The 15,988-nt window shown below is 33.1% G+C and overlaps 6 protein-coding genes across 16 annotated transcripts; 3 read left to right on the plus strand and 3 right to left on the minus strand.

Annotated features, from left to right (window-relative positions):
* The first annotated feature begins 642 nt into the window (after positions 1-642).
* LOC112467371 (UDP-glucose 4-epimerase) lies at positions 643-3,463 on the plus strand. 3 transcript variants are annotated; one of them, XM_025035965.1, is made up of 7 exons: positions 643-999; positions 1,441-1,579; positions 1,815-1,933; positions 1,993-2,301; positions 2,372-2,552; positions 2,723-3,007; positions 3,110-3,463. In XM_025035965.1, exons 2-7 carry the CDS (start codon positions 1,450-1,452, stop codon positions 3,160-3,162), a joined length of 1,077 nt encoding a protein of 358 aa, XP_024891733.1. In that variant the 5' UTR covers positions 643-999; positions 1,441-1,449; the 3' UTR covers positions 3,163-3,463. The 3 variants fall into 3 exon arrangements, with proteins under 3 accessions (XP_024891733.1, XP_024891747.1, XP_024891739.1); XM_025035979.1 differs by having other exon boundaries at positions 647-999; positions 2,011-2,301; XM_025035971.1 differs by having other exon boundaries at positions 988-1,079.
* Positions 3,464-3,948: 485 nt separating this feature from the next.
* On the plus strand, positions 3,949-5,086 carry LOC112467389 (biogenesis of lysosome-related organelles complex 1 subunit 2). Its single transcript, XM_025035984.1, has 2 exons — positions 3,949-4,145; positions 4,282-5,086. The coding sequence occupies exon 2, from the start codon at positions 4,295-4,297 to the stop codon at positions 4,778-4,780; it is 486 nt and encodes a 161-aa protein (XP_024891752.1). The 5' UTR covers positions 3,949-4,145; positions 4,282-4,294; the 3' UTR covers positions 4,781-5,086.
* Positions 4,946-7,464, minus strand: LOC112467398 (elongin-C). Of its 6 annotated transcripts, none has more exons than XM_025036010.1 (5): positions 7,098-7,210; positions 6,720-6,779; positions 6,459-6,527; positions 6,092-6,285; positions 4,946-5,904 (listed from the first exon to the last, which is right to left on the minus strand). In XM_025036010.1, exons 2-5 carry the CDS (start codon positions 6,750-6,752, stop codon positions 5,763-5,765), a joined length of 438 nt encoding a protein of 145 aa, XP_024891778.1. In that variant the 5' UTR covers positions 6,753-6,779; positions 7,098-7,210; the 3' UTR covers positions 4,946-5,762. The 6 variants fall into 6 exon arrangements, with proteins under 6 accessions (XP_024891778.1, XP_024891763.1, XP_024891769.1 ...); XM_025035995.1 differs by lacking the exon at positions 7,098-7,210 and adding an exon at positions 7,287-7,464 and having other exon boundaries at positions 5,200-5,904; XM_025036001.1 differs by lacking the exon at positions 7,098-7,210 and adding an exon at positions 7,283-7,464 and having other exon boundaries at positions 5,200-5,904.
* A 269-nt stretch (positions 7,465-7,733) lies between these two features.
* On the plus strand, positions 7,734-10,420 carry LOC112467432 (protein ABHD13). Of its 3 annotated transcripts, none has more exons than XM_025036065.1 (6): positions 7,734-7,986; positions 8,334-8,641; positions 8,743-8,974; positions 9,064-9,257; positions 9,421-9,581; positions 9,867-10,420. In XM_025036065.1, exons 2-6 carry the CDS (start codon positions 8,476-8,478, stop codon positions 10,137-10,139), a joined length of 1,026 nt encoding a protein of 341 aa, XP_024891833.1. In that variant the 5' UTR covers positions 7,734-7,986; positions 8,334-8,475; the 3' UTR covers positions 10,140-10,420. The 3 variants fall into 3 exon arrangements, with proteins under 3 accessions (XP_024891833.1, XP_024891835.1, XP_024891841.1); XM_025036067.1 differs by having other exon boundaries at positions 8,377-8,641; XM_025036073.1 differs by having other exon boundaries at positions 7,734-7,868.
* On the minus strand, positions 10,420-14,106 carry LOC112467420 (protein artichoke-like). Of its 2 annotated transcripts, none has more exons than XM_025036055.1 (5): positions 13,548-14,106; positions 12,624-13,045; positions 11,791-12,450; positions 11,521-11,720; positions 10,420-11,235 (listed from the first exon to the last, which is right to left on the minus strand). In XM_025036055.1, the coding sequence occupies exons 1-5, from the start codon at positions 13,594-13,596 to the stop codon at positions 10,959-10,961; spliced, it is 1,608 nt and encodes a 535-aa protein (XP_024891823.1). In that variant the 5' UTR covers positions 13,597-14,106; the 3' UTR covers positions 10,420-10,958. The 2 variants fall into 2 exon arrangements, with proteins under 2 accessions (XP_024891823.1, XP_024891813.1); XM_025036045.1 differs by having other exon boundaries at positions 13,382-14,106.
* A 20-nt stretch (positions 14,107-14,126) lies between these two features.
* Positions 14,127-15,873, minus strand: LOC112467445 (DNA polymerase delta subunit 3-like). Its single transcript, XM_025036083.1, has 2 exons — positions 15,683-15,873; positions 14,127-15,551 (listed from the first exon to the last, which is right to left on the minus strand). The coding sequence occupies exons 1-2, from the start codon at positions 15,749-15,751 to the stop codon at positions 14,214-14,216; spliced, it is 1,407 nt and encodes a 468-aa protein (XP_024891851.1). The 5' UTR covers positions 15,752-15,873; the 3' UTR covers positions 14,127-14,213.
* Positions 15,874-15,988: the final 115 nt, after the last annotated feature.

The following is a 15,988-nucleotide window of genomic DNA, read 5'->3' on the forward strand; positions in this document are numbered from 1 at the left end:
CTTTTTATCCGTTTTTATCGAGGGTCGATAAATGCATTATTGATGCATACATATTTCAAATATATATAGCGCGATCTTTATAATTTTGTCCAAGTGTCGAACGCATGGCAGATTTCTCTTCCCTGCAACAAAATTTTGTATTACTTTTTACTTTATGCTGTATGTATGTATGTACATTTCTTATATCCTCAGATTTGGCTCATGCCGACCTCGTTTCCACAAACGTTGATTACAACAGACATATAAATAAAGAACTTAAGGCCATCGCACACAAAATGCATAGCTTAGCATAAACGTAGCATAAGACCGCTAAACCAATGAGCATCCAGCATAAAGTCGCTATGTTGATTTACATATAAAATGCTTCGTGGTCCAGCGGTCTTATGCTATGCTTATGCAGTAGCCTATGCACATGCACGTTTGCGCTCTCGAGTTGAGCGAAGGAATTATGTCTATAACGCGTATTGGCAGTGAAAAAATGTTCTCTTTTGAAAAAAATGTTTGTTTCTTCGGTACCGTTACGAGAAATGAGTGGCGAGAGGTCGAAGGGAGTCGGACCTCGGACTATCGGAGGTCGGGGTCGGACGGTCGAACATTACGATTCGACGTGGCGTCCGGCGCGACTCGCGAGTCGCGAGTCGCGATACTCGCGTCTTGCGCGTGGCGCGTGGTGGTGGCCGGCGTGGCCCGGATGTTTGTTTGTCACCACGGTCACCACGCAAATCGGATTGATCGGATTCTCGTTCTCGGCAATCTCGGCCACTCGGCTACCTCGCGGACGAAACGGGCGTGAATGGAAATCACAGATGGAAACGTGTCGGATCGACGGATCCTGACGATCCTCGATCGTCCTCGATCGAGCGCCAAGTTCTGGAACTCACGTCCGGCTGCGATCGCCGATCGCGACGCGCGACGTGTGCCTGATGCCCGATGCCCGATGATGTGTCAACGTTATATAATTTTGTGATACGTCGACCGTCGTCCGGTCGACGCGATAAGGTCAGTGTATCCCCGGTTATCACGTTGTGAGGTTAGACGGTGCTTTAGATTCTGCGAAACGTGGTCGACAAGAATTTAAGGTGCACGCAATTTCTTCTAACACGTTCTGCACGATTATTAATCTGTAAATATGTACATGTACACGTACATACATTGACTTGCTTTCAATACTGTAACTTCTTCACCAGAAAGTTTATGATTAACTTTATATGGTGTATTAGGATAAAACTTGACTGTATTATATCGCAACTTGAAGCGTATCTCTACTTATATCTTATAACTGTCTAAAACAAACGTTGAAAAAGTGCGTACGTTTATCAAGATATACATTTTGGTTGTATGCACTTGATATTAGATATTTCGATTGAAAAAAAGATTTTATGTATAAGATACACATGCATGTATGATATAATATACATTATATATCAACTAATAAAACAGCATTAAATAATGGCAAGCGAATCTTGGAATGTCTTGGTGACGGGAGGCGCCGGTTATATTGGTTCTCATACGGTGTTGGACGTGTTACAAGCGGGCTTTCGGGTGGTGGTAATAGACAACCTTAGCAATGCCTACAAAGGTGAGACGTAACAAGCTATGTTACAAAAAGTGATACGTGATACATTGCATACAATATTTCAACCTATCAACCTATTAAATAATAACATTACGTACTGTCTACGTATTTTCTATTGGCGCTACCACACACGGCATGCACGTTAGAGAGAATGACGTGACATTGTTTTGTTGTGTTTTGTACATGTTTTACATAAATATATGTAATATAAAAATTTTAATTTTTCTTATGTTTACAGACTCAAGTTCTGAGAAACCAGAATGTCTCCTTAGAGTGGAAAAATTGACAAGTAAAAATGTTACGTTCATCAACTGTGACATCACAAACGTCACGGATTTAAGAAATGTGTTTCAGAAAGTAAATACCCTTGTTTGCTCATAAATTCTGCTGATAGCATATTAAATTCAAATATTCAGATTTTTATTTCATTACAGTATACTTTTCATTGTGTCATACATTTTGCGGCATTGAAGGCGGTTGGCGAATCATGTCAGAAACCACTCGAGTACTATAAAACTAATGTCAGTGGAACGATAAATCTATTACAAGTTATGCGGGAGAACAATGTAAAGCGTTTTATTTATTCGAGCAGTGCCACGGTTTACGGTGTACCTGAACAACTTCCTTTAGTAGAAGATATGAAAACTGGCAACTGTACGAATCCTTATGGAAGAACAAAATTCATGGTTGAAGAAATACTAAAGGATTTGTGTACCTCGGACAAGGTATCGTACCGTATCAATATCATAATTACCCTGTCTTATGAGATTCACTTTAATAAAAAGTTACTTTCAGGAATTTTCCGTTATATCTTTGAGATATTTTAATCCGGTTGGCGCACATCCCTCAGGTGAAATTGGAGAAGATCCTAATGGCATCCCAAATAATTTAATGCCTTATATTGCACAAGTTTCTGTTGGAAAAAGGGATGTGTTATATGTTTATGGCAACGACTATGATACTCCCGATGGTACAGGTAAGAGTTATATCTTTTTGATCGCAGGATATAAAAAACTAAATAAAACCTTTTTAATAAGACAGTTATTATGCAAAAAAAAATATATATATATGTCATAGGAAGAAAGAGGACGTTTTATGATGATTATACGTAGTCTATGTTTATTTTTCTTTTAATTAAATCTGCAGGTGTACGTGACTATATTCATATTATGGATCTGGCAGTTGGACATATGAAAGCTTTGATGTATCAAAAGACTCGTAATCCAATGGGATTTAAGGCGATAAATCTTGGTACTGGAAAGGGCTATTCTGTGCTCGAAGTCATACATGCGTTTGAGAAAGCGTCCGGGCAGAAAATACCATACAAAATAGTTGAACGTAGATCAGGTGACATCTCCGCCAGTTACGCTGATGCTAGTATCGCTAATAAGGAACTAGCCTGGGTTGCTACAAGAAATATAGATGACATGTGTAAGTTATAATATATAATAAATGGATTTAACAGCAACGTAATAAGTGTCTACATTTTCTGTATTTGGATGTTCTAAAATTAGAAACTTATTGATATTCCAGGTGCAGATACATGGAAATGGCAACAAAATAATCCAAACGGTTATAAACACTGATAAGCGTTACACCTAATAACCATTATGCCTAAATAACTATAAAAACTTGAAGCTTCTAGCTTGCTATTACGCCTTCCGCATATCATTGGATAGATAATGAAACCATATGGTGGTATACAGTTACCAAAGTTTAGACCAAAGCATAAGAAAAGTAGTTATTTATCTTCTGTTATATTAAGCAAGTTTATTAATATATGTATAAATACAATGAGAATTTATGTCTAACGAAATTTAATGTACGTAGAAAAGTTTTGTTGGGTATATGTTTATATAAATCTCTTAAATATAATGTAAAACTTGATTTTTTGCATATATTTAAATTAAATTAATTTCTATCATGATGCCATTTTTAATAGTTGCACAATATATATTGTATCTACATATATAAATGATGTGTAAAAAATACTTTTCTATATACATCAATGATGCGAAAACAATGTAAATACGTATGGTGATTTATTATGAATAATTATGAAATTATAAGATTATAAAAATAATTATAAAAGGATACGTACGTTATTACCGAAGAAAATTATATTTTCGGTATTTTTGTTACCATAACCACAAAATATTTATTGATCTGTAAATTGTTGATAATGAAGTCAAATGTAAGTAGGTAAGTATGGGAAAAAAATAAATTATTAATTATTCATCAAGTTATCATTTAGATTTTGTCCCTTAATTTCATTGTCTATTCAAAATCAATATACATATATCGAGAGACTAACCATTGCACTAACCATCATTATTGATAAAGACAGTGGCTCACAGTGGCTCGACTCTGCGTATCCGTCAGATTCATGCCATTCATGGTCCGACTGCCGATGCGATATCGCGTCACATTGACAATTTGAAAATCAGCTGATCCACCATTGACTAGTAATCACTGAATTGAAGAAAAAAGATAGCAGAACGTAATAACCGGCTAGGGCTAGAGGGAACTGTCAAAACAGAGCTGGGATCAGCTGGGATTTAAAAAACAGGTTAGGATCGCCCATTTGTTATCAGCTGATCGAGATCGGGACGCGTCAGACGCGTGCTGATCATGAAATGTTCAAATTCAGAATTCAGACTCTGATCGCATCCACGCGAGTCGTTCTGTAATATATCTTGTGATAGAGTCGTGCTGATCATGGACTCGTCGAAGGACGAAACGCAGACGGAGGCAGCGCTGATCGAGAGTCTGTCCGCTGAGCAGAACTCGAGATGCGAATCACCGAAACGCGGCACCACGCTCTCCACCAGCACCAGCAGTTTCGAGGCGCTGGATCCGCACGACCCGAACCTGAGTCGACTGGCGAACACGATGTTTCAGAAGACGGGCGAGTACCTGCAGGAGGAGCTCACCGCTACCCACGCCGACTACCGACTGCTGGAACGTCTGAATAAGGAGACCATCGCCAAGTATACGGAACTAAAGATCATCTCGTCGAATGTGGTGCAATCACTGGACTCGCTGAATGATAAGTATCAGAAGCTACAGCCGATCCTAGATAACATCAATCAGATTGATGACAGCGTCAGCAAACTGGAGCAAGCTGCGTATAAACTAGCAGCGTACTCCAAGCGACTCGAAGCCAAGTTTAAGGATCTCGAAAAGGATACCAAGAACAAATAAAGCTGTAAGCTGTAAATCATTGTATCTTCATGTACCTATATATAATAGGATGATAAATACGTATATCTTAGACAGTCACAGTTATTGTTAAAAATATGACATGTATAAATGTAAAATATGTAAGAGAGCTAGCACGTAACGGGTCACAAAAAATCATATCTTTTGTACATTAAATTTATTAGTATACGAGACCTCTTAAACACGCTTACAAAACTTGTATAAACGTGTAGTTTGCCATTCCTTTGCATATCATGTACAATATCTGACTTTTATATGTAACTTATTGATTAAAAGTGATATATCCTATCAAGTGCTCTATCAAACCTAATCTTCCTTCTGCAATGTATCAATAAACCTCACACGGTGCCCGAGTACGGATGATACACAAGTGTAAATATAATCAATATGTAAACCAAGAATACAAATACGTATAACTATATTTAACAAAAGAGGTATCTGTATACATATATTTGCCACAATATTAATACAATGAAAAGTATTTGTCACCTAACGCACCTAGCAGACGTCAATATATTAAGTTGACGTTATTTCTCTTATTTTGATAACAATAATTTACTGAAATATATAATTTAAGTATACAACAGGTGAGATATATATGTGTATGCATGATCTGCTAGAAGATTGTGAGTGGTACGTATTTTCTTTACTTTATCGGTAATTATTTTAAGCATTACAATATTATGTGTCTGCGACTATATAAATTATGAAGCATAACACGAGTGGAATATTCAGGTTTCGTAACTATAAAACTTTGTGACATTGCATTGTCTCGTCGCACTAAAATGTTCATGAGTCACGAATATATGAGAGTCCAAAGCGATCAATTATTACGTCCCGATACGGTCTTCCAAATATCACAATACATAGATTCATCTTAAATGACCATAATGAAGAAAGCTGCAGTGTTCCTATATGTTCCGTCACGTGCCAATAAAAGCTAGTATACTTTTATGAATGATGTTTAGCAGTCTAAGAAGTTGCCAGCCATTAATAATTCCAAAGCAATCTCAGGTGCAATAGGGAATTCTGGTATTTCTGTACTGCTGTTTGTGTAGCGTACTTTGTAAGTAAAATACATGCAGACCTTTTGTAACACGTGAGACCTATGAAAAAAAAAAAAAAAAAAAAAAAAAAAATTTTTTTAAAAAATTTATTAAAAAAAAAAAAAAAAAAAAAAAAAAAAAAGACATTTGTTCAAACAATTCATTTATCACAGTATACATATCAGTAAACTTATTTTATGATTTGAAAATGAGAAAAGAAAGAAAACAAATGGTTCGAATCTCTTACGGGATTTCTCGGAAGTTGACTTCGTTGGCTTCATTTTCCGCGAATTGACCAGGACCGCTTAACATTGCTTTGATAGTACCGCTCGTTAACGCGTGTTCCCGTTTAACGATAAACTCATGGCCGTCGCTACTGACCAGCTTCACGTACATTGCGTTTGGTCCTTCACAGCCCCCGTAAACGGGACTGCCGTTTTGCTAAAATTTTCAAAACAAATCTATCACGTTATTTGTCACGTAAACGAACTTGATAGAATCTTACATTTATAATCTGGAATATTGTACACGTGGAAGAAATAATGAAACGTATAGCAGGATGAAGAAAAAGAACCGTCTCTAGAGAGCAAAATTTAATTTGGAAAAATAGGTACCGCATGCATGTCTTTAGACGATCTGCCCTCTTCTTCTTCGGTCTTATCGACACTCGCTTCTTCATTGTGCTTGATCCAAAGAAAGATTAATGTTAATCAATATTTTACCACAAACTTTCAGCTTTCCAGAAAGGGAACGAGTATAATTTTAACGTATAACAGCAACACAATATGTACATGTTTGTCATAGAGATACATTGTTATACATCCCGATTACCATGCAAGGATACACGCATGCAAACGAAATTGTTTTATATGTACCTTCTCAGCCTGCATGTTTACGTCAGTCGACATATTTACTGTTGACGTGTATGTATCCTCCTAAAGCAAAACCAAACAGTCCAAATATACAAACAATATATATATATACACACACACCCCAAGTATAAATAACATAGAAACAGATAAATTAAATGCCTTCAACCTATTCTTAAGGTTATAGAGCACAGGGTCTTTTCTTTAAAGGGTCGTATCTCAATAACAATAGGCTAAGTTACACGTTGGAAAGCATTGGTAGCATTTTAAGTGTCTCACGCTCACGGAAACGCTGTATCATGTACACGCGTGAGAGCGACCGAAAATAACCGGAATTATCTTACATTTTCGAGCATGCAAGGCTGTTCCTGCGCTTATATTTACCGTATATATTTATCGACAGAATAATGTAAATTGGGGATACGTCGTGCTATATTATTGCCAATGCGCTATATAGTTACTATCTCTGTACAATTACTATCTAACCGTAATGCTGCTGGGTAGTTTATAAAAATAGTTGGGAATTATTATCATCAATCTATTACGAAATGGCGAGCGGCTCTACATACCTATCTTACAGACGACACGAAATTTTAATTAAATCAGACTTCTTAATGACGATGTGTAGTGCCGTGTCGCACACAGCAATGCGTATCAGCTGACGAGTTGTGAGTGTTGTGACGCGACTGACGAGAGTGACGACTAGTGACGAGACGACGAGACTCGTCGATCGTGTCACCGACTGCTAACAGGCTGAATTGGGCTGAATGGCAAATCAAATGACAGAATGGCACGCGACCCTGCGCCGCCCTGCGGCCTGCGCCTGCACGACCCCACATTTCCACATCCCCCACACCACACGTCGACGACACTAAACTCTTCTTATCGCGTTTTATTCGAGAGTGATCACAATATGGCGATCAGGCCGAAGCCAATCAGATTCATTGCTACGTCCTTTTCATTGGCCGCATTCGACGGAACGCGGCCATAGTGTTCATAGATGAAATCAGCACTTACACATCTATATACTCCGCACTTTTTTAGAGCGGAGAGCGGAGATGTGAACCGTAAAGGTTAAATGGGTTAAATGAACGTCTGGTATTTTTTATGATTCTTGACTTGCCGTTTAACAATAATAATTGTGAAATAACTCAAGTAATGTTCATTTTATGAATCGTTTCGATCCAGAAACACTCGTTTTTTTATTATAAAAATTCCATCAATACGATCATTGAAGTTTATGCGATCCAACTGTCATTATCTCATCTTGCAGGTTGGATTATAATATATACATAGCTTTTGTTAATAATTTACATAAATAACTCATTTAATCAATTTTTTTTATACGCGTATTTATCAAGAAGAAAAAAATCGTCAATTTATTTTAATAAATTAATTCTATTATGATTGCATTTATATTTGATCTATAAATGAAATAAAAGTAATCAATTCTTTTTTTCAAAAATCTATTCAGAATTTTTTAATATGCTTTGAAATAAAATTGATATACTCTATCTAAAATTGAACAATAAAGTTAACAAATAAAAATAAATTTGTAATTTCTTCCCACAATGTATTGTCTCATTGGAACTTTTATCATTTTTTGAATATTTTTTGCAGGAGAAAGATGTGAGAATTTGCAGCGATTTATTTAATGTTTAAGGATCATCATGGCTGTTCTTAAATCAAGACCTACCTGCTTATTGAAAACATTTGGATTATCCAGATAACGCTTCTTTAAATTATACAAGATATATAAATAATGTCCTTCAGAATACGTTTAGCTCGCAGCAGGCCAATTAGACTTCTGGGGAGTGTAGCTATGAAGTGTTGGGCTTTCAGTGGAGCATATATCCTCGTGTGCTTTTTTTTATATTGGTTATACGGTGGAGTTTTGGCTTTCTTTTTGCTGTGTTTTGCCACAACTGGTTTGTATATACATATTTTTTTACTATAGAAAGCTTTATTTCCTAGCAAAGCTTTTAACCATTATTGATTCAGAGGTTGATTTTTTTTTTTTTTATTACAGGAATACTTTATCATAGAGAAGATCAACTTCTTTATCATCCAGAACTGCCGGCCCATTCAAGAGTTTACGTACCAGCTCCTTCAATATTTAGTTTGCCTTATCAAAGTATATATACCAGAGCTGGAGATGGCACAATGCTGCACATGTTTTTTGTTTCTCAACCAGAAGATAGAATGAGGAAGGCGCCTACGTTGCTGTTTCTTCACGGCAACGCTGGCAATATGGGCCATCGGTATTCATTATATTACTACGTTAATTTTGTAATATAGTAACAAGTCATATCGCGATATATCATATTTATGTTTTTATGTTTTTTTCCAGATTGCAGAATATAGTAGGACTCTATCATAATATTCAGTGTAATATTCTAATGTTAGAATACCGAGGGTATGGGCTTTCGCAAGGTACTCCGTCGGAGGAGGGCCTTTATATGGATGCTCGAGCAGGAATAGATTACCTGTTTAGTAGAACGGATATTAATACCAATGAAATTATAGTATTCGGTAGATCGCTAGGTAAAGAATCTAATTTTATTATTTGGAATATTTATTATAATTCTTTAACTTTTTTTAATTTATATTTTATCGTATCAAGTTTCTAAGAACAGTTCTTTACAATCTTCTTACTAATTATCAGTATTTATAATAATTAAATTTGATTAATTTATAATTTGTATAGGTGGAGCGGTAGCCATTGATTTAGCCACGAAGGAAGAAAATTCACAGAGAATTTGGTGCCTTATACTTGAAAACACCTTCACCAGTATCCCAGATATGGCCGCCTTATTTGTAGGATCTAAATTTTTACAGTACTTGCCACTTTTTGTATACAAGAACAAGGTAAACAGAACAGGGAATATTAAAAATTTTTTTGATTATTTTATATACAATTCTTCTGGTTCTCTTTTTATAAATTAAAGGTTTTATAAAAAATATACCGTATATCTACTATATTAAAAAGTGTCATGATTAGCAAATTTTTATGTATCATTATTTTTCTTCGAATTTATATATTTATTATATTTTATATGATCTGTCTTATCTATATTCTTATATTTATTTATATTTTCATATATTCTTTTTTATATGATTCCTCACATTTTCATGCTTTTTATCACGTTGCAGTATTTGTCTATTCTGAAAGTTCGCTCAGTCACAGTGCCCACTCTGTTTATTTCTGGTCTGGCGGATACACTGGTACCACCCCGCATGATGCAGGATCTTTATAAGAATTGCCGAAGCACATATAAACGTATACTTCCAATCGTGGATGGCACACATAACGAAACCTGGTGTCAACCGAGTTATTATCAAAACATTGACGCCTTTCTGACCGAGCTCAGGGAAAATCCACCTCCAAGGGTAACGTCTAGTCATTGGCAAATCGATAATATTTAGTGATAAAGCGCTTCTATTGTCACATCTATTATTGTCTATCGTCATAAACGTAAAGGTAATTTTTACATGTTAGAAACATGTAAAAGAATTGACTTTTCGAATTGAACTTTTTCTACTTTTTGTAGAAATTGCTTTTACGCGTTGCAGAAAAAGTCGATCTTATCGATTCAGAAGTGATTACTAATTATTGTTACGTCCAAATCAAAGCATAATTAAATGAATTAATTATTTCAAATTATTGTGTCAATTCATTTAAGTAATATAATTAAATTTACTTAAACTTAATTGGCTTAAATTAATTTGATTTAATTATGATAAGTTAAATTAAAGTAATCAGTAATCGGAAAAAAAACATTACTTAATCAATGGAAAATAGATATAACTAAATATCTTAAGAGATTCTGTAATGTGGGAACGTGAATTAAAAATAACGAAAGATAAAAATCCTTAAAAATACGATTTAAAGGTATGTGAAGAGAATATTATAAAACATAAGTTTATTTATATTAAAATAAGTTTAATTTTGTGACTACCAAAAGTATGCATGTGTCCATAAAGATAAAAATTTTGATATTTCTTCATATAAATCATATTATGGATTATATTATTATATATTATTCCTGACCGTTCCTGTTATACACAATAAGTACTATAGTAAAAAATTTAAAAAAATATAATTTATGACAGCTAATCTATGCAATTTTTGGAAAAACTTGCATAAATTACATATTATGTAAATTGTGCTAAGGAAATAATAAAAGATATCTTTTATATTGTTTCCCAATAGCAGTCTTCATGTTTTTGTAAAAATAAAAAGATTTAAAGTCTACGATTGATTCGTCTTCTCTTCGCGATCATTCTTCGAGTTAATAGAATGCCGATTATCGTTAGAATTGCGAGCAGTGCGATTGCCGTAGCCAGAACAGCAATCATTCCAGGACCAGTTCTGAATGTCACAACCTGTTGGTTAGAACTACTTGCAACATTAACAGTCATTCTCTCCGAAAAATGTGAAAACTCATCACAAAAGACTTCTCCCTTCCATTTGTACCAATGAATCATCCTTTTGTTGGCTAATGGAGGTGGACCAGCACATCTAATTTTATTATATTATTAATAAATTGTGTAAAAAAAAATAGGACATATTCATTTATAACTGTTATGTTATTCACAATAAAAAATAATAAAAAAGATAGAGATTAATTTGAAATTTTAGATATAACGATATTAATTTGTATGTGTTTTTTTTTTACAAACAAAAAGTAAATTAAAGTGATTGTTATGTTAGCTTAACAATACTAATTCAATACATCGAGAAAGAAATAAATTTATAAGAAATAAGTTCTAAAATATTCAATAATATTGACTTATGTATAGTTACCTCAAATCTTCTAAAAGACTAGGTTTCCTAATGTAAAGTTTTGGCACTAATTCGTTCAACATCCATTGCAATGAACAATTGCAAATAAATGGATTTCCTTGCAGATTAATGAGATAATTTAAATTTGAAACATTTTTGTAAACGTTTATATTAAACAGCTCTGCTGGCAAGTGAGTAAAGCGATTATTGCTCAAATCTAACTGAAAAATGAAAAAGGATTAATAAATGTCTCTTAAGAAAAAAAGTATATTTTTTATATCAAATACTTACAGAGCATATATTCATATGTCGAAAAACATTTTCCTCAATCATATTCAATTTCGTATTACTCGAAATAGTCACATTAATGCAAATATTTGTCTTTTCTTTTAACATTAGAAGTGTTTCTTTGTCAATCTTCTCAATTGTATCTACAAATTTTACTTCGAATATTTCCAAATTCAGTTCAGACCAAATTTTTATATCTCTCAGACGATTTCCATTGACTTTAAAAATTTTTAAACTTGGAAAATTTTTAATAGAAATGGTTTCAGGTATTGTTGTTAAATCATTGAAAGATAGATCTAGCGTTTCCAAATTTTTTAGGAAAATATCTGGAAAGTCTGATAAGGAATTTCCACTGATATTTACATTTTTTAATTCTTCCAGTAATGTTAAATTGTTATATATGTTAGAAATATTATTGTTTTGAATGTTTAAGGTGTGAATTGATGATTTTTGGAATGACACGGTATTAATAAGATTGCTTTCCGTATGAAGTTCCAACAGTGACAGTGGAAGATTTTGGAAATTTAAAAAGAGAAGCTGATTATTGTTAATGCGAAGAATCTTCAGCTGCTGCATATTAAGTAATAAATTGGCCGGGAGAGTGTTAAATTTGTTGAAAGAGAGATTTAAGTAATCTAACTCCAGCATACCATCGAGAAAGTTCTGCAAAATATTAAAGTTAATGAATTTAATAGGAGTAATGTTAGTTATAATAACTATATAATTTTAATTAACACGACTGTATGTACACACATTTATTATAGTATTACTAAATTTCACTAAAAATTTTTTTGTCAGATTTTAATTTTTTGCTATAAAATAAATTATCATATTACCAGATCAATGAGATTGTTGTGAGATACATCAAGAATTTTCAGCTTTGTTGTTGCATTTTCTGAGCTTTTCTCCAAATTGTTGATGTGATTATGACTCAAATTAAGTTTAGAGAGAGAAGAAACTGTGTTAAGAATAGAAATATCAAAGCCCCAAAGTAAATTACTAGAATAATCTAAATCTTCGAGCTCATTTAGGTTTTTAAAGATATCCGAATGTATATTATCCAGTTGATTTTGAGACAGATCCAATATTTTTAAACGTTTCAAGTTTTTTAGTTCATTTATGGGTAGAAGCACTATATTGTTTCTTGAAAGAATAAGTTTGTTTAGTGGCCGATGCTTATCTAAGGTGAGAAGATCGAAGTTAAGAACTTTGTTAGTTCCTAAGTGTCTGTCATGGCAATCAATAATTGGTCCTGCATCTGCAAGAATAACGATATGTATATTATATTGACATTTACGAATTATATTATTAATCGTATCACAAATCAAGTTATGATATTATTATTTATAATAACAATGATAATATATAACAAAAATATTACCACATATTTATTAATTTCATTATTTTCATTTATTAATTTATTAAATCTTTTTACAAACTTTTTTTCTTTTGAAAAGCATAACACTAACTAATTTATAATTGGTAGTAATGATATAATAATAAAAATAATATCATGTATTTATTTATTATTTCTTAATCCATTTATTCGATTATTTCTCCTGATAGATCTTATCATCTTTTCTTTTGGACTTACTTGAGGTATTAGAACATACACAGGTTTTACATATATCGCACAAACATTGGTGGCATAGAACGAAAAGCAACAATGTAATAATGTTAAACATCATGATATCCGCACTGGGATTTCACACGCAGGCTATCACTAAATGATCGCATATTTAGTCATAGTAGATACACACCTACTTTAGCTGATTCTGATAGCATATCTGATAAGTGCGTCTCAACCATGTGATCCGTTACATATTACTCATCTTGTTACGAAAAATGTAGATATGATAAATTTAATTTAATCAATTATTGACATGTTCATAATTTCTTGATGATTCTGGAACATGCTGTATAAAAAATCAACGTATGCAGTAATAATTTTAATTTAATCTATCATTTATTTCAATCTATTTTAATCTACTTAAGACCAATGTCTCATTCTAAAAAAATATATATATTCCAAATAATAAAAATGCAATATTCTTATATCAAACAACTTTGATTGTTGAATAGTACTCGAAAACATTGTTATTAATTTCAAGCAACATTTTTATTATAATGACCAATAGCTCAATTAATTTCCAAGTAATAAATTAAACAAATACTTGATTATCACTCATTATTATGTAGATAAAAAATATTTTCAAAGCCACAACTATTGCATCACAAAAGTACACATCATTACTTATTATTTAGTAATTTTGTATATTACTTATTATTATCAATATTATATACATATGATATTCATTAATATCACATTATATCATCAATATTAATAAGTAATGTACCACATTCATATTACTTATTTTTATAAAAATGGATATTTATAAATATTTAGATACAATTTTGATACAATTCTAAGACCTCTTGAAGAAATCCGTTAACGTGGACTGCTTTTTCTTCACTTTCTCTATCTTAGCCTCTGCTTTTTTCTCTTTTCTCCTCATCTCTTCTTCTTTTTCTTCTTCATCTTCCGAACAACTTACATAAACATGTTCTTTCTTTGTTACAATATATTCGCCTTCTTTATAAGTTTTGTTAACTAACTTCAACACTTTTCGTTTGCCATTTTCATGTTTTATTCTTGGTGGAGAGGGGCTCTTTGGTTTTGCAAGAATTTCCGGCTCCGTTTCTGGAACTAATTCTTCCATCTCTATATCACTTTGTACCTCTGAATCACTGGAATCGTTCTGTATAACAATTCTCTTCCGTTTCTTAGCACCTTCATCCGTTTCTTTGCTCCTATTTCGCTTTTTTCCTTGCAATTTCTTCTTTTCTTTACTCATTTTTTCTTCGGTAAATTCCTCTTTAGCATTATCATTTTTCTTTTCTGATGATGTAACTTCTATAGATTTTGAAGGAGACGTCAACTTTCCAAAAAAGTTATTCAAGCTTCCTTTTTTCACAGAATTACTTTGGGGAGATACTTTTTTAGCGGTAGACGTAGTCTTGGAGCCTTTATTTTTCTCGGTTGAATTTTTAGTCTTTTCTGCAGAATCTTTATCTTTCTGGACAAAGTTTTTATCCTTTTCGACGGTGTCTTTTTCTTTTTCTCTTAATTCTTTAGTTTCCTCCATTAAAGCTTGATCTGTCTCAGTTGAATCTTTATTCTTCACTGAATCCTTCTTCTTCCAAAGGTTATCTTTCTTCATCGAGTCTCTATCACGTTCTTGGAAGGATGATTTCGGTTTTTCAGGACTCTTTGATCTCCCAGCCATATTAAATAGATTATTAAATCCATTTTTCTTTGCTGTCATTGAATTTTTTTCAGTCTTCGATGGATTCATTGAATTTGTAGATTTTAAATTTGTCGTATTTTCCATAGCCTTTTTAGCAGCTGTACCCCAACGTAATAGTTGCATTTCTTCATCACTTCGTTCTTTGCAGGCATCACACTTTATCGCGCTGTAATTTATATCGCCAGAACCAGAACTGGCAAGCAGTTCCAAATCTGCAAGCGGTTTGTGGACGCTGTAGAGATGCTCTGACATAATTTTACTGAACTTTTCTTTAGCCTTAGGTACATCGGATTCTTTAACAACCTCCACACGCATTCCTTTATCCTTTAGAAGACCTATTAGCAAATATGTGCATTCAATATTGTTGCTTTTATATTTTTGATAGAATTCCCATAAGATCTGTTTTGCTATGTTAACGTGGACATGTAACTCTTTGCTTAGCCATTTGTAAGTGACCTAAAAATACCACATTGCGTTAAATATTATATAGAATAATAAAAATATATATATATATATATATATATATATATATATATATGAAACACACTGCGGAATATATTATTCATAAATGATCGCGATAGAATTACCAGCTTGTCGTTATCGAAAACATGACCGGCCAAAGCCTCCAAATGCTCGTTTAATGCTTCCATAATCATTTTTCAATGATTTATGTCACAAATATCGGTTAATTATCAATACGGCTCCAGTTGTGTAGCTCAATTTCACCAATCTAACTGAATCTAACGAATCTAACCTAATATTATCACACAGAAATATTTTCATAAACGTAATAAGTACGAGAACCACGTTCTTCGGAAAAATTCACACCTTGGGCAGAATAGCAGAAAGCAGAAAAGCAGAAGCCAATCAGAACTCGCGCTGGTAAGCAGAAG

The sequence above is a fragment of the Temnothorax curvispinosus genome, unplaced genomic scaffold (assembly GCF_003070985.1).
Source record: "Temnothorax curvispinosus isolate PA1 unplaced genomic scaffold, ASM307098v1 QBEX01001658.1, whole genome shotgun sequence".
Taxonomy (NCBI): domain Eukaryota; kingdom Metazoa; phylum Arthropoda; class Insecta; order Hymenoptera; family Formicidae; genus Temnothorax; species Temnothorax curvispinosus.

Bases quoted from the DNA above. Each gene is read 5' to 3' on its own strand.
- LOC112467371 (XM_025035965.1), top strand. From the start codon at position 1,450: ATGGCAAGCGAATCTTGGAATGTCTTGGTGACGGGAGGCGCCGGTTAT. The intron at 2,302-2,371 runs GTATCGTACCGT...AGTTACTTTCAG, and splicing joins ATTTGTGTACCTCGGACAAG to GAATTTTCCGTTATATCTTT. The intron at 3,008-3,109 runs GTAAGTTATAAT...TTGATATTCCAG, and splicing joins AAGAAATATAGATGACATGT to GTGCAGATACATGGAAATGG.
- LOC112467389 (XM_025035984.1), top strand. From the start codon at position 4,295: ATGGACTCGTCGAAGGACGAAACGCAGACGGAGGCAGCGCTGATCGAG.
- LOC112467398 (XM_025036010.1), bottom strand. From the start codon at position 6,752: ATGTCGACTGACGTAAACATGCAGGCTGAGAAG. The intron at 6,528-6,719 runs GTACATATAAAA...CTTTGGATCAAG, and splicing joins TAAACATGCAGGCTGAGAAG to CACAATGAAGAAGCGAGTGT. The intron at 6,286-6,458 runs GTACCTATTTTT...TGAAAATTTTAG, and splicing joins CGTCTAAAGACATGCATGCG to CAAAACGGCAGTCCCGTTTA.
- LOC112467432 (XM_025036065.1), top strand. From the start codon at position 8,476: ATGTCCTTCAGAATACGTTTAGCTCGCAGCAGGCCAATTAGACTTCTG. The intron at 8,642-8,742 runs GTTTGTATATAC...TTTTTATTACAG, and splicing joins GCTGTGTTTTGCCACAACTG to GAATACTTTATCATAGAGAA. The intron at 8,975-9,063 runs GTATTCATTATA...GTTTTTTTCCAG, and splicing joins GCTGGCAATATGGGCCATCG to ATTGCAGAATATAGTAGGAC.
- LOC112467420 (XM_025036045.1), bottom strand. From the start codon at position 13,475: ATGATGTTTAACATTATTACATTGTTGCTTTTCGTTCTATGCCACCAA. The intron at 13,046-13,381 runs GTAAGTCCAAAA...TTATTCTTGCAG, and splicing joins TGTATGTTCTAATACCTCAA to ATGCAGGACCAATTATTGAT. The intron at 12,451-12,623 runs GTAATATGATAA...AATATTTTGCAG, and splicing joins ACAACAATCTCATTGATCTG to AACTTTCTCGATGGTATGCT.
- LOC112467445 (XM_025036083.1), bottom strand. From the start codon at position 15,751: ATGATTATGGAAGCATTAAACGAGCATTTGGAGGCTTTGGCCGGTCAT. The intron at 15,552-15,682 runs GTAATTCTATCG...TGGTATTTTTAG, and splicing joins TTTTCGATAACGACAAGCTG to GTCACTTACAAATGGCTAAG.